The following is a 13,266-nucleotide window of genomic DNA, read 5'->3' as shown; positions in this document are numbered from 1 at the left end:
GAGGTAAATATTTCATCCATTTTTTTTTTCTAAGTGCCCATTACCAGGGTGACTTCAATAGCCAGGACACTAAAGGTTAAAGAAAAGGTTTAGCAAGAACTAAATTTGTTCCTTCCTCAATGAAGTCCATCACCCTTCTTCATTGTACGTTGGAGTTGTAAATGTTTTGTCCAAAAGATCTCAAGTTTTTCCAAAGTTATGGGGAAAACAGCAGTTCACCCACCTAAAACCAATTTCAGGGAACTGTGGTTTCATGATTGACCCTTAGAAGCAGCTGGCAGACTACCCAAGACCAGTGGCAGGAAGGCAGATGCCACTTCCTTCCCAAATCTCTTCCTCTCAGCTGTGCTGAGAAGATTCAGGTGCCCCAAGTGGTGACAGGGCGGGGCCAACCCCTGCCTCCTGATATAACAGCACAGAGCAGCCCACCCTCTGCCGGGCTCAGTGGGTGGCGATTTTGCCATGGCGTGGGGGCAGAGAGGAGATTCCAGGAGGTACACAAGCTGGTTCCCTGTGAGCTGGAGGTGAGTAATTCTGGAATCAGGGAGAAGGGATGAAATGCCCTTGTGTGCTTAAATTCATTCTTCCTTAAATGGATGGGACTTGAGAACACTATGTGAGAAATACTAAGTTCAGAAGGCCAAGGGTCTTAGGCCTTCTCTTATATGTGGCATCTAGAAAGGAAAAAAGAAAAGCCCGAAAAGCCCGGGGGGGGGGGGGGGGAGGGTGCACAGACTGAGGGGGGTCTCATGAAAGTTGAAGGGAGATCAGCAGAGGAAAGAGACCAGGGGAAGGAAAGGGGAAATACCCGGGAATGATATTGACCAAATTGTATTTTTTACATTGTATGCAATGTTTAGACTTGCAACAACAAATCCCACCATTATGTACAACTATAATGCACCACTAAAAATATATGGAAAGAATAATAAACAGAAAAATTCATTTTTCCTCCATTCTCACTCCTGTTCTCTTCTAATAACTACAGGTCACTTTCTCTCTTCTTCAGTCTTGTGACTTCAGTGAACTTAGTTCCTCAGCCAGTGAATCCTGGCTTCCCAGGTATGCCTTTCTGGTGAGGATGTCTCCTTATCTCTGAAAACAGGTTATAGGTCAATGCCTAGCTGGCCATGCAACATAAACAACTCGCCACCTTTACTTTGATCAAGTCACTTGATCATCTAACCTCCTACCTATGGGCTGACTATGTCATCTAAATAAAGGAGTTTGCAAGAGCACTCTACTGCTTTTCCAGTCTCCCATGGCCTCGGTTTTATGGAATCCACAGAATAAGCCATAGCAGTAGGCCCTCATCCCCAGAATCCGTAGTCTTCAACTGTGAACTCATGATTAAAGGAAGCATCAACATAACAGGAAAGAAAAAAAAATCAAAGCTGTTCCCCTGAAATGGGAGTTTTTCAAGATTTTATCTGAGCCAGAAGTTGCAGAAAAGCAGGTCGTGGGCAGAATTGGGTCTAAAAAAGAAATGTGCCCTGAGTCTTACCCAGAATTTTTTACTTCAACTCGAAAAACCTGTCGTCAAAGCTTTTGTTTTTCAGTTCTTTACAGAACTACCATCTCCTTCGGCTCCACTGCCAAGGTTCTGACCTAGCCTCTGCAGACTTGCTTGCTAATCCTAGTCTAGACATACCCTTGGACCTTCAGAAAGCTTTGAGTGTTTGATCCCTTCCTTATGGGCCTTGTTATATTGCATTGTGTTTGTCTTGCCCACGTGTGAGCTCCCTAAGGATTGGGGGCAACCCTTGCCTGTTTTATCTGACACCCTTCTCTGATACTGATCAGGGAGGATCTCTTCATATACTTCTGTAGGAACTGTGCCTCCTAGAACTCTGGTATCTCAAATGCTTCCTTGGCTTTCTAGGTGCTGTCAATTGCAAAGAAAATGAAGTAATAGTCAGCTTCTCAAACCATCATAGCACCAAGAAATGGCATGCATCTGTGGTGGGTAAGCAAAATGCATGCTCATCTTAGCCCCAATTAGAGAACCTTTGGTACAGGACTCGCCTGTTTGGTGCACAGAGAACCTGAATGTTGGAGCAACTAGCATCCAACTCCCCTGTTGCCAGGTCCCTGACTCTGTGATGCCACCAAGTGTGGAAGACCTATCTTTCCTAGGAAGAGTATCTTATATCAGAATCTCCTAGGAAACTTCTAGATGCAAGGCACAGCTTCTCAAAGCTGGGGTGAAATTACCCAATTGGGTCAAATGTGGAGTAACTGCAATCCTGTAGAAATGGACTGGCAGCCTTGGCTCTGTCTTTGGCAGACTGTCACTGAACTGTATTTCTCAGCCATCCCCTGTCTAACCTGCTCTGGCCTCTGCAGATTCCTTGGGTGCTGAAATATTGAATTGCACTTATACACTGGACTCGGCAAATCTCACCCTGGAGGTCCCATATGAGACCTGTACCAGGAAAGTGGTAAGTGATTGTTTTCAGGAGTGAGTTGGCTGGTAGTAACCTAGGAGCCACTTGGTAGTCAACTTGGCAGTTAAGGAGCTAGGCTTTGGAGTAAAGTAGTGGCTCTAAATAAACCAGAGTGCAGTGGTTTGGTTTGGATTTTAATCTTTCCCAGAGGACACTTAACCAGCAATGTCTTTGGACATTATTATCATACTCATGGGTGGGGAGGGGGCTGCTGCTGGCGCCCGGAGGTATAAGATCTGCTAAACGGCCTACATTGCCCAAAGTGGTCCTATGTAACTGTGATCAGGTTGAAAGGCCAATGCTGAGAAGCCCTGGCTCTGCTACTGACTAGATATGGTCTCAAGCAAGTTGCCTAAGTGTCTGTTTGCCTGTTGGAAAATGCATCTAATGGTACCCACCACAGGGTAACTGAAGACTGATACTCCACTAGATGAAGACTTGGCCCATAACCTAAGCAAATGCTCAAACATGAACTATTTTTATCAGTGACCCCTGTGAGATGGACGGCTATTTCATTGCTAGCAAATAGAGAATCTCTACCCTACAAACAGGTGTTCGAAAGCAAATGGTAGCTAAGCAATGAGGGCTTCTCTATTGCCAAGCAACAGTATTGCCCAATCAGTGTTGCTAGGAGTAATGAAAGCAACCTGTCATAGCAGAAGTTCTCAAGCTTTAGTGTGCAAAGAATCACCTGAGGAATTAGAAAAACATGAATTTAATTTTGAGGTAGGTCTGGCTGGGGGTGAGCCATAGGAATTGGTATGTTTCACAGGCCACATCATCTGATCCCGATGCAAGTTGCCTACAGTCTCTGCTTTGTGCAGGTACAACCTTAGATCCTGGTCCATGAATATATTTTTAAAATAAGCCATCTGACATTGCCCAATGAAATAATTAGGTGCCCTTCTTGAAAATCTCTAGTGATTAAACTTTCTCCTTCTAAAAGACCTTCCCAACTTCAAGGGTGTTAGTTACATTTCCTTAGGCCGGGGATCTGCAAATGTCAACAAACGGATGGTCAAAGTCTAGCCCATGTCCTTTCTTCAATAGTCCCGGAGCTAAGAATGGTGCTTAAAAACTTGTTTTCTTGGTACCAGGGATTAAACTCAGGGATACTTAACCATTGAGCCGCAACCCCTGTTCTTTATTTGGGGACGGGGCCTAGCTTAGTTGCTTAGGGCTGCCTTTGAACTTGTAGTCCTGCTTTCTGAGCCACTGGGATTACAGGTATGCACCACCTGCTTTAAAGAAAAATTTTAAGTGCAATGTGTGGCTCAGTATAGAACAATTAACATTCTGGAAAGGTTAGCAGACCCATGCTTTAGACCACTCCCTGAGATCAGAGGTAACATCAAAAGCAGCTCTGCCTGGCACAATGGCTGATACTTAGGGGATCAATGGGTAGATCTGAATCACCTGGGAAGAGGTCCCCTACCAGTCCCATTGAGCCAAGACCATGACACCCAGGCATGGGAGAAATATAAGAGAAAAATAAAAACTAAATTCCAATTCTTAATGCTAAACTCTTCTGCCAACATATGAATCTTTACTACGATCTCAACAGAGCTGTCTATAGAGTCTCCTGGCATAGGAATGAGGTACCTTCCAGAACTTGTAGTTTTGATAGATTCAAGGGGTTTGCCCCTCTGCTGGGTCAAGTGGTATTCTGGAATCGCCTTTCTCACTGAGGTACCAGCACTTAATCTGATCTTACTATGCTATTTGCACACAGCCTCGTGGGCACGAGATAAACATCAGAATCGCCGACAACAGTGCTGCTTTAAGACCTACAGATGGCATGTATCATTTTTTCTGTCCAACAATGCAGGTGGAGGAGATCCACAGATTTTCAGAATCCACAGTCTGCATCAAGGATTTCGTGGCTGTAAGTGAAGCCCGCTGATTGCTTCTTAAATGGCCCCAGCGGGGGAAACAAAATGGTGCTCTAGACAGCTGAGAAACTGAACAGGATTTCAGTCCTGCATTCACTATATTTGCTAAGTGACTGTGGTTTAATTTCTCATCCACACTGAGGCTATGTTTCCAAGTCCAAAGGAACAGTAACACTCCCCGTATAGGGTGACTCCAAGACTTGACAGTACATTCAATATTTAGCACATCATGCCTGTGGACAGAGACCATTAGAATTCCATTATCACATTAATAACCACTCAATAAACTGGACACCTGCCCCACTCCAGGACCTGTCCCAGATGCTAAGATATATTAAATGAGCCTAATATCTCAATCACATTTTCATGAAGTTTACTCTAGCATGGGTATGGTTAACAAGAAGTAACACTTTTGCATCATAATGGAACAGGATGGCTTTACATTGTGCTTGATTTCCATAGACTTAGTAAAAGGCTGCATATTTAAGAACCTAGTGTCTCCAATTACAATGGAAGGGAAGGAACTTAGATCTTCCAGGTGCCTTTTGGTATCAGAAAATCAGGTGAAATGACTTCTAAGGGCACAGCAGGGGTTTGTGACTGGCCCTGAACAAACCTAGCTTTTCCTGCTACATCCAATCAGGCTTCTTGGTATAAGAATGACATAGCAGTTACTCTGGATGTTTTCTGCATACTGGCAGGTGGCAGGACTTTGGAAACTCCTCCAAATAGAAGATTCACATCGTGATTTTATTTTATTTTTTCCTTTCAGTTTTCCTTTCCACAAGTTATCTCTGGCTTTGCTGATGATAGTGAGGTATGAAAGTAACTTTAAAAGTTAAAAACCTTACTAACATTTAAATCTGTTAAAGCTGACATTAATTTAATCTGATAAAACATTAAACAGACTATAATAAGCCTGCAGTTGAATGAGCACCAGCCCTCCTAAACAAAAAGTTTTTGACTTTATAGATGAACAAATCTGATACTGGATGGATCATTGAGGTTGGCAATAGTTCAAGTACCCATAAGCTGACTCTGCCGGAGGCCCTAAGACAAGGATTTAGTCTCCTGATTGACAGCCAGAAGATGATTGTCCATATGCCATTCACTGCCACTGGAGTAACTCACTATGTGGTAAGTGTGAAAATCTTCTTGTAACACCCCCAGGGCACAGACCAGTATTTCTAAGCATGCTCTCAACCATGTCCCCAAATAATTGGGAATACTTCCCACTTAACGGTATTTTAATGCCTACTACATGGCAAGCACTTCACTGGGTACTGTAGATGAAATGGTGAACAAAGGAGACATGGGCCTTGCCTCCCTTCCCTGGAGAAAACGGGCCAGGGTGAGTCATATAGAACAAGGGCACTCTTAAAAACCTATGGATTAAGGTGTTCAGTTTGGGTTACACTGTTCTAAGTCGTCTTGGTGTTTTCCAGGCCAACAGTGAGACACTACATTAAATGAATCAAAGTATTAAGGTACGGTTGGGTGCTGCATACCAAAGTTTAGGTCAATGATGAACCACATAAGGTGGTGGCCCCATACGATTATAATGGAGTTGAAATTCTTATTGACTAGTTACGGCGTAACCATAGAACCATCATAGCACAAAGTAGTATATGTTGTGGTGCTGGGATGAACGAACCTAGTGTGCCACTATGTGTAAAGCATAGCACACACAATTGTCTATTAGTATACAGTAGACTATACCACCAGGTTTGCATAAGTACACTCTGGCACATTGACAAAATTATCTAAATGACATTTCTCAGGAGGTATCCCTGTGACACATGACTGTCCTTGGGATAGGTCCTGGCACATAAGTGCTCAAATGTCATCCAGTCCGACAAGAATGGTCCTGTTTCACTTTGAGCAAAAGCAGATTGCTAAGTCGTATAAATTTTCTGACTGCTGATACTATAAAACAGTCATGGAATAAGGCCATCTTTCTCATACCTACCCAGAAATAATCAACTACAGGTCCTTCCCATGGACAGCACTCGTTTTCCAGATGTTAGGATGAGATTAGGACTAGAACACCCTGGGAAAAAAATTCCTCCATCCCACTCGTATCAAAGGGTATCCAAAACTTGAGTATATTCTTGCCCTTGTACATTCTTACTGGTTAGAGATTCAAATAAACCAATTAATTCCAAAATGCTGTCTCTCCAGGAAGGAAACAGTCACCTCTACACTGCACTTCTGAAGCTTTCATTTGTATCTCCGGGGCAGAAGATCATCTTCTCATCGCAAGCTATTTGTGTGTTAGGTGAGGTCCCAGGAAGCTACGTCAGCAGTGGGGGAAATGCTGTTCTGGAGGCTTAATCAAGAGGAGTAATGGAAATTGTTAATCACTTTTTCCAGATCCTTCTGTGACTTGTAATGCCACACACATGACTCTCGCCATACCAGAATTTCCTGGGGAACTAAAGGCTGTGAGCATTGAAAATAGGAACATCCCTATGGACCAGCTGCAGAACAATGGGATCAATGCAGAAGCAGCAAATGGCTTGAGACTGCATTTCAGCAAAACTCTTCTCAAATCAAAAGTATGTTCCGTTATCAACCACTGATCTCCGGGAAAGCCTGGCTTGAAGTATTCTCTTGTGGGTGATCCTTACACAGCTGAAGACTTGCCCTTGCACTCTAATTGCCAGTGTGATTTAAATTCTAAAAGGCCTCCATTTCACATAAGATATTTCAAATAACTAAAGTTCTGTCCAACACCAAGTTTTTTTAACCTCTGCCATAGAAATTTTCCTGAGTTTTTCTCAGCTCATTTGAGTACAAACTTCTTGTCCAACATTTAATGAACCTCTGTTACGCTTTAAGAAAGGATAACTTGATCCAAACAAAAAGAGTCCCTTGCTGTCCTCACTGAGACCAGTCTTGACTGATGTAATTGCCAAGGACACCAGAGAGTAATCTTATGTTGGGGTGTGCATTTTGCAATAGCATTTTGTAACATCTATAGTCCTTTTGGCTCAGACTTGGCTTGGCAGAGTACTTCAGTATTCTTTGGAATTTGATCTGCTCATTCAAGCTTTAGTGCCCAGTACAAAGAGCATGCAGCACTGGGTACTTCAGGGCATGAGTTTAAAGCAATAAATTTCCTGCCTGGGGAAGCATCCTGATCAGGGGTAGTGATAGGGTCTCTCTTGTTTGGCTTAGAGGGAAACCAGATAAGTCCTGCAATGTGCCCTGCAAGTATTCAAAGGACTTCCTTCCTGCCTCCTGCTCTGGGCCCCAGACTGACTGTGGCTGCTAATTGACATTCTTCTCTCATTTCAGTCCTCTGAAAAATGCCTCGGCCATCAGTTCTACTTATCGTCACTCAAGCTGACCTTTTACTTTCAACTGGATATGGTATCCATGGTGACTGAGCCTGAGTGTCTCTGTGAGTCACCAGTCTCTATAGGTAAAATGTTTTATTAAAATCATCTACTTTTTTTATTCTCAAATCCTCTTGTGTATGTGGGAAAACATAAAAATTCTGAATTTTTGCTTGTGGCTTAAACTAAAGACCAGTCAGATCTGAAACATCTATCTAGCTGCTACCATGAGTCCTCTTTATTTCTAAAACATTTGTGCAGGTAGATCTTGCTGCAACTGTCTTATGTTGAAATCATCTAGTTATTTTGGGTTAGAGACCTGAGCCCACCAACTAGGTAAAGATGCTTCAAACTCCTAACTAGAGGGACCATAAAAGTTTAAAAGATTTTCCTCTAAATCCTACATATTCTCCCAAAAGGAATGCCGAGCGGGTGTCACCTCTTATTTAGATTGTCTCTGTGCTTCTATTGACTCTGACCTTGGTCAAGCCAAAGAAGAAAAAATAGTTCCCTCCTTAGTTTCTCCTTCACCACTTGGGATTTGTGATTATTGGTTGAATATCCCTTATTCAAAAGGCTTGGGACCAGAAAAGTTTAATTTCAGTCTTTTGGGAGTTTTTAAGAATTTGCAAACTTTACCAGTTAAGCATCCCTAATTCCAAAATTTCCAAAATCTACAGCTTTGGAGGGTCCTGCAGCACCCAGGCTATGTTGAAATAAGGGATGTAATGATGCAGGTGCCATGCTGAAAGCTACTGAGTCTGATCTTTGTCACCTTAGCCCCTGATCAGGGGTCCCTACTAGTTTCCTAGTGGCACTTCGATACGGAACAGCTTAAATGTTGCCTAGGCTTCCTTATGACTCAAGCTGCTTGTGAAGGCATTTCCCAAACAAAGAATTAAGACATTTACCAGAATGGCTTAATCCTGCCAAAAGTTAGGATCATTCCATCGTAACATTTCAAGATTGACAGATGATGGTTTCACAAGGCAGACAAATTAATTTTCTCTAAACCCTCACTGTGATCTAGTTACAGGAGAGCTGTGTTCCCAGGATGGGTTTATGGACTTCGAGGTCTACAGCCACCAAACAAAACCAGCTCTCAACTTGGGGACCCTCAGGGTGGGAAACTCCTCTTGCCAACCTGTCTTCAAGGCTCAACCTCAGAGGCGGGCTTGGTTTCACATACCCCTGAATGGATGTGGAACAAGACGTAAGGTTAGTACCGGTGGATAGTAAAAGGTTAAGACTTAACCTATGAAGTTACTGGTTGGTAACCAACTTGCTCAAATATCTCTTCAAGTTTGAAGATGATAAAGTCATCTATGAAAATGAAATACAGGCTCTCTGGTCAGATCTTCCTCCAAGTAAAATATCCAGAGATAGTGAGTTCAGGTACGAAACAGTTAATTTCTTTCTTTTTTTTTTTTTAGCTTTAAATTAAAGAAATTTGTTGACCTAAAATTTTTCATACCATTCCATACATTCTTACAGAATGACAGTGAAGTGCTATTACGGCAGGGATGATGTGCTACTAAATGCCAATGTTGAAAGTCTTCCTCCTCCAGTGGCCCCTGTGAAACTTGGTCCGCTTATGTTGATCTTGCAAACCTACCCAGGTGAGCAAGTGATATACCGCAGCTTGTGATAGTTCCTTAAACACTCTTGGACTTTTCCCTAAGATGAACTTTCTGATGATGCCACACTAATGGAACAGTAGTGAGGCTCTGTAAGCCTACGCTGCAACCAAACGTTACAACCATCACCTGCTTGAATACTGAAGAGGCTTCCTTTTCATTTCAGACAAAACCTACCAACGACCTTATGGGAACAATGAGTACCCTATAGTGAAATATCTCCGCCAACCAATTTACATGGAAGTCAGAGTCCTAAACAGGGATGACCCCAGTATCAAGTTGGTCTTAGATGACTGCTGGGCAACAACCGCTGTGGACCCGGCCTCTCTCCCCCAGTGGAATATTGTCGTGGATGGGTAGGTGCTCCCTGTGCCATAGGCTGCCCAGATAACCCATTCAGGACTTTCCAGTGATGCAGGAATACACTCTTGGACATTAGAGGCATGTTTGTGCACAAAGACCCTGATTTTTGTCCTTGTCACCTAGTCATCTGCCCTGGCTCTAATCAGATGGCTCATGCTGCTTTCCTACCACCCTGGAATCTTAAGGAATGGGATCCTCCCCTAAGGGAGTCAGGCTTTAATACTCCATCAGGACAAAAAGGAGTCCCAGACCTTGTTCGTTCACTGAGCACTTCCCATGTGCTTGAGCCTCATCACCCTGTGAGGGAACACTAGCCCTCTTGCTTCATGAAGTCCAAGCTTGCTACTTATGCATTGCTTTGGGCTAGTTAAGTGGTGAAGCTAGAATTGGAATTCTCATTTGACTCTAGAAACTGAACACTCTGATGCCATGGGATTGTAATTACACATATGCTTGGATGTGGGTGTTTGTACTCTTGGCTCTGCATGCAGTGTCCTACCCAGGGGTCCGTGTAGCAGAGAATGTCAAGCTTTCTTGACATTGTAAGAGTCTGTTGCTACGCTCTTATCCTCCATGTCCACTCCTGCCCCAGGACTATGTATAGCCAGTACAGTTTCACATCTCATTCCCTCACCTCTCGGAGGACTAGCTCAAGTAGCCCTTCTCCATGAGATCTCTCTTGATCTTCCTTATCTCTTACCCTGGTCTAACTATTTATCTCTTGGTAAATACCAAGTATATTTCCTTTATAGTATCACTCCTTGCTAGCATGTAAAACAAAGTGGCGGGAGTTGTCCCAGGCAATATGTTGGTGACAAGACAAGTAGGCAAACTAATAATTAAGCCAGTATCTTAAGTAAGGCACATGTAACTTTGAATTCAGTTCTCCTTGTTTTAATACATACTATAAAAATAGTTACATACAATTGGACTTCGTGGGTAGCATTGGATAGGTCAGGTCAGAAAGTTATATAAGTAAAACAAAGGTACTGGTAGAAGGTGGTCCTGTGGGTATCATGACTTGATTTGGGCAACTGTGCATGTAGGGGTGCGGGAGACTGATGTCCCTCCCTGTTTCCTAGCTGTGAATATAACCTGGACAACTACCAAACTACCTTCCATCCAGTTGGTCCCTTCATGACCCATCCTAACCACTACCAGAGGTTTGATGTGAAGACTTTTGCCTTTGTATCAGAGGCTCAGGTGTTCCCCAGCCTGGTAAGTGACCCTGAAGTCGCCTAGGACAGGTTCAATGTGAGTGCCTTGTCCCACCCAGCTCTCTTCTCTTTAGGTCTATTTCCACTGCAGCGCCTTAATCTGCAATCAACTCTCTCCTGACTCCTCCCCTCTGTGTTCTGTGACTTGCCCTGCATCATCGAGGCCCCGACGAGGTAAAAACCCAAAATGCCTGAAATGTGCATCTTATTCAAAGCCATCCTCAACCTTTGGGAATTGAAGATTTTGAGAACAGACATAATTCAACTCTTCACTGTAACTATACACATACTTGGACACAAATGTTTGTCCTCTCAGCAGTGCCTGCAGCATCCTGAGATGGATGTAACTCTTCCTGAGGTCCCGAGAGACGTCTCAGCCCCCTCTCCCTTTACCTATACGATGAGCCTGAGATGGGCAGGTTCTTGGTTAGTTCTGTGGATAAGGTCTTTGAGAATCCGTTCCTCCACAAGCAGGCCAAATATAAGGAGTCTCACCCATGACCCATGCAGACAAGATGAACTGGTTTAAAAGAGCTGGCTGCAACATTAAGCTAAAAGCATGAAAAATCACAGAATAGTTTTTAAACTGGGGGCAGGATGGCTCTGCAACCTTAAGGGTCAGCTTCCAAGCTGGAAAGAGCACTGGAAAGAACATGAGTCTGCATTTCCTTTATTTTATGATGGGGACCTCAGAAGCAGGTATTAAGATTTCAAGAAAGGGTAGAGTCTTGCTTTGTGATGTCAATCAATCTGCTGACCAAAAGACATCTTGGCATGTCACACCCATCTCCGGTGCTGTGTGGGATCTTAGGCAGATCTAGAGGCAGAGGTGCACCTGCATCTTGTGACCACTCCCTGATAGGGAGCTCGCAGTGCCAGGCCTATCCCCTCATTTGACGACTATGCACAATAAATAGTTCACACACAGGCCACGGATGGCTCGCGACAAAGGAGAAACCTGGAGCATCTCTTAATGATTCTGTAAAAATACCTAGCAGATGCTCTTCCAGAGGTCGAACACAACCTTGATTTTTTTTCTTTTAGCCAGAGGAACCACTGAAGAGGACAAAATGACACTCAGCCTCCCGGGACCCATTATCCTGTTATCAGATAGCTCTTCATTCAGAGGTATTGATTTAAAGCCTGGAGTGCTTCCTAGACTTAAGTTCTTATCTTTTACACCAAAAGTTTAATGCTAATGCATAATACATGTTCATAATAAATCTAAGCAAGGGCAAATAAAAGATGGTCTCCCATCCCAAAGAGGCTTCTTGTATTCCCTCCCAAACATTCCCCGTTAATACAAGTGGGATCATAGATGCTGCCCACTGAACCACAACATCTTGCCTTGGATCTCTGTAGATATAAGGCGACTACCTCACTGTTCACAGCTGTACAGGATTCTTGTGACTCTGCCTTATTCACAACCCATCATGGACATTTAGCTTGCTTCTGTGTACTTGCTCATTGCCATATTAGGTTAAGAGGGTCTTGCCTACTGTAAAGGAAATTCAAGATGTGTTTCTAATAATAGGATTGATAGGTTAAAAGTCATGAGCCTCCTTCACCTTGCCATTGACAAACTTAATCTGTATTAGGATGCGCATGGGAACATAATCTGTCTTCACCTCATAGTCTTAACTTTGGGCCTATAACTTGTTATTCAGCTGCCTTCAATCCCCGGCAGCTTGAGATCACACATTGGAGGGATGGCTAACCATTAGCATCGTGACCATCTGATTTGAGATGGGGAAAAAGCAGGTGGGGCGGGGGTGGTGGCAGGCAGAGATGATCATGGAGCAGGGGAGAATGAGGATGGGTCACTGGGTAAGGCTGTGCCCTGCTGCATACTTGCTAAAGAAGTTTCTGAGGCTTAACTGCATGTCCTGCTTTGGGAAGACTCAATATGTATACTTTAAACAAACCTTAAGAGTTGAATGTTTGCTTCCTTTCCAGATGTTGGGGACTCCAAAGGACATGATATTGCTGGAGACGTTGCTTCTACAACAGTAGCTGCTGTGGCTGCCTTAGCAGGCTTGCTGGTAACTCTAGGCCTTGTTGGTTACCTATGTAAGAAAAGAACCATGTCAAATCACTAATTGTGCTTACAAATAAAATAAACCTCTTGCCTTCTATCAGCATTAGATAGCGTTAAAGTTACTTTAGTGGTTTTTAAGGGTGGATGTGGTATCTATCACAGAATTTTGGTTTATGTGGTCATGAATAGGGAAATTTATAAATTAGTAGTTCCTGTTACTTGACCTTTTCTGACCCCTCACCCCTAAACCCGACTCCTCTGGCACCTGCATTCAATAGTGTGAAGCTTAGCTATAACCCATCTCTGGGGGTATGCTTAAATAAGTCTTTTA

At 43.4% G+C, this 13,266-nt stretch overlaps 1 protein-coding gene across 2 annotated transcripts; it reads left to right on the top strand.

Annotated features, from left to right (window-relative positions):
• The first annotated feature begins 456 nt into the window (after window positions 1-456).
• Zp2 (zona pellucida glycoprotein 2) lies at window positions 457-13,041 on the top strand. 2 transcript variants are annotated; one of them, XM_027940759.3, is made up of 18 exons: window positions 457-524; window positions 989-1,062; window positions 1,883-1,966; window positions 2,347-2,441; window positions 4,276-4,332; window positions 5,112-5,156; window positions 5,312-5,476; window positions 6,521-6,617; window positions 6,713-6,897; window positions 7,640-7,766; window positions 8,711-8,898; window positions 8,984-9,075; window positions 9,175-9,299; window positions 9,484-9,673; window positions 10,763-10,898; window positions 10,972-11,071; window positions 11,942-12,025; window positions 12,854-13,041. In XM_027940759.3, the coding sequence occupies exons 1-18, from the start codon at window positions 463-465 to the stop codon at window positions 12,994-12,996; spliced, it is 2,049 nt and encodes a 682-aa protein (XP_027796560.2). In that variant the 5' UTR covers window positions 457-462; the 3' UTR covers window positions 12,997-13,041. The 2 variants fall into 2 exon arrangements, with proteins under 2 accessions (XP_027796560.2, XP_027796559.2); XM_027940758.3 differs by having other exon boundaries at window positions 4,180-4,332.
• The last annotated feature ends 225 nt before the right edge of the window (window positions 13,042-13,266 follow it).

Source organism: Marmota flaviventris, chromosome 19 (assembly GCF_047511675.1).
Source record: "Marmota flaviventris isolate mMarFla1 chromosome 19, mMarFla1.hap1, whole genome shotgun sequence".
Taxonomy (NCBI): domain Eukaryota; kingdom Metazoa; phylum Chordata; class Mammalia; order Rodentia; family Sciuridae; genus Marmota; species Marmota flaviventris.
This window is presented reverse-complemented; position numbering and strand designations above follow the sequence as displayed.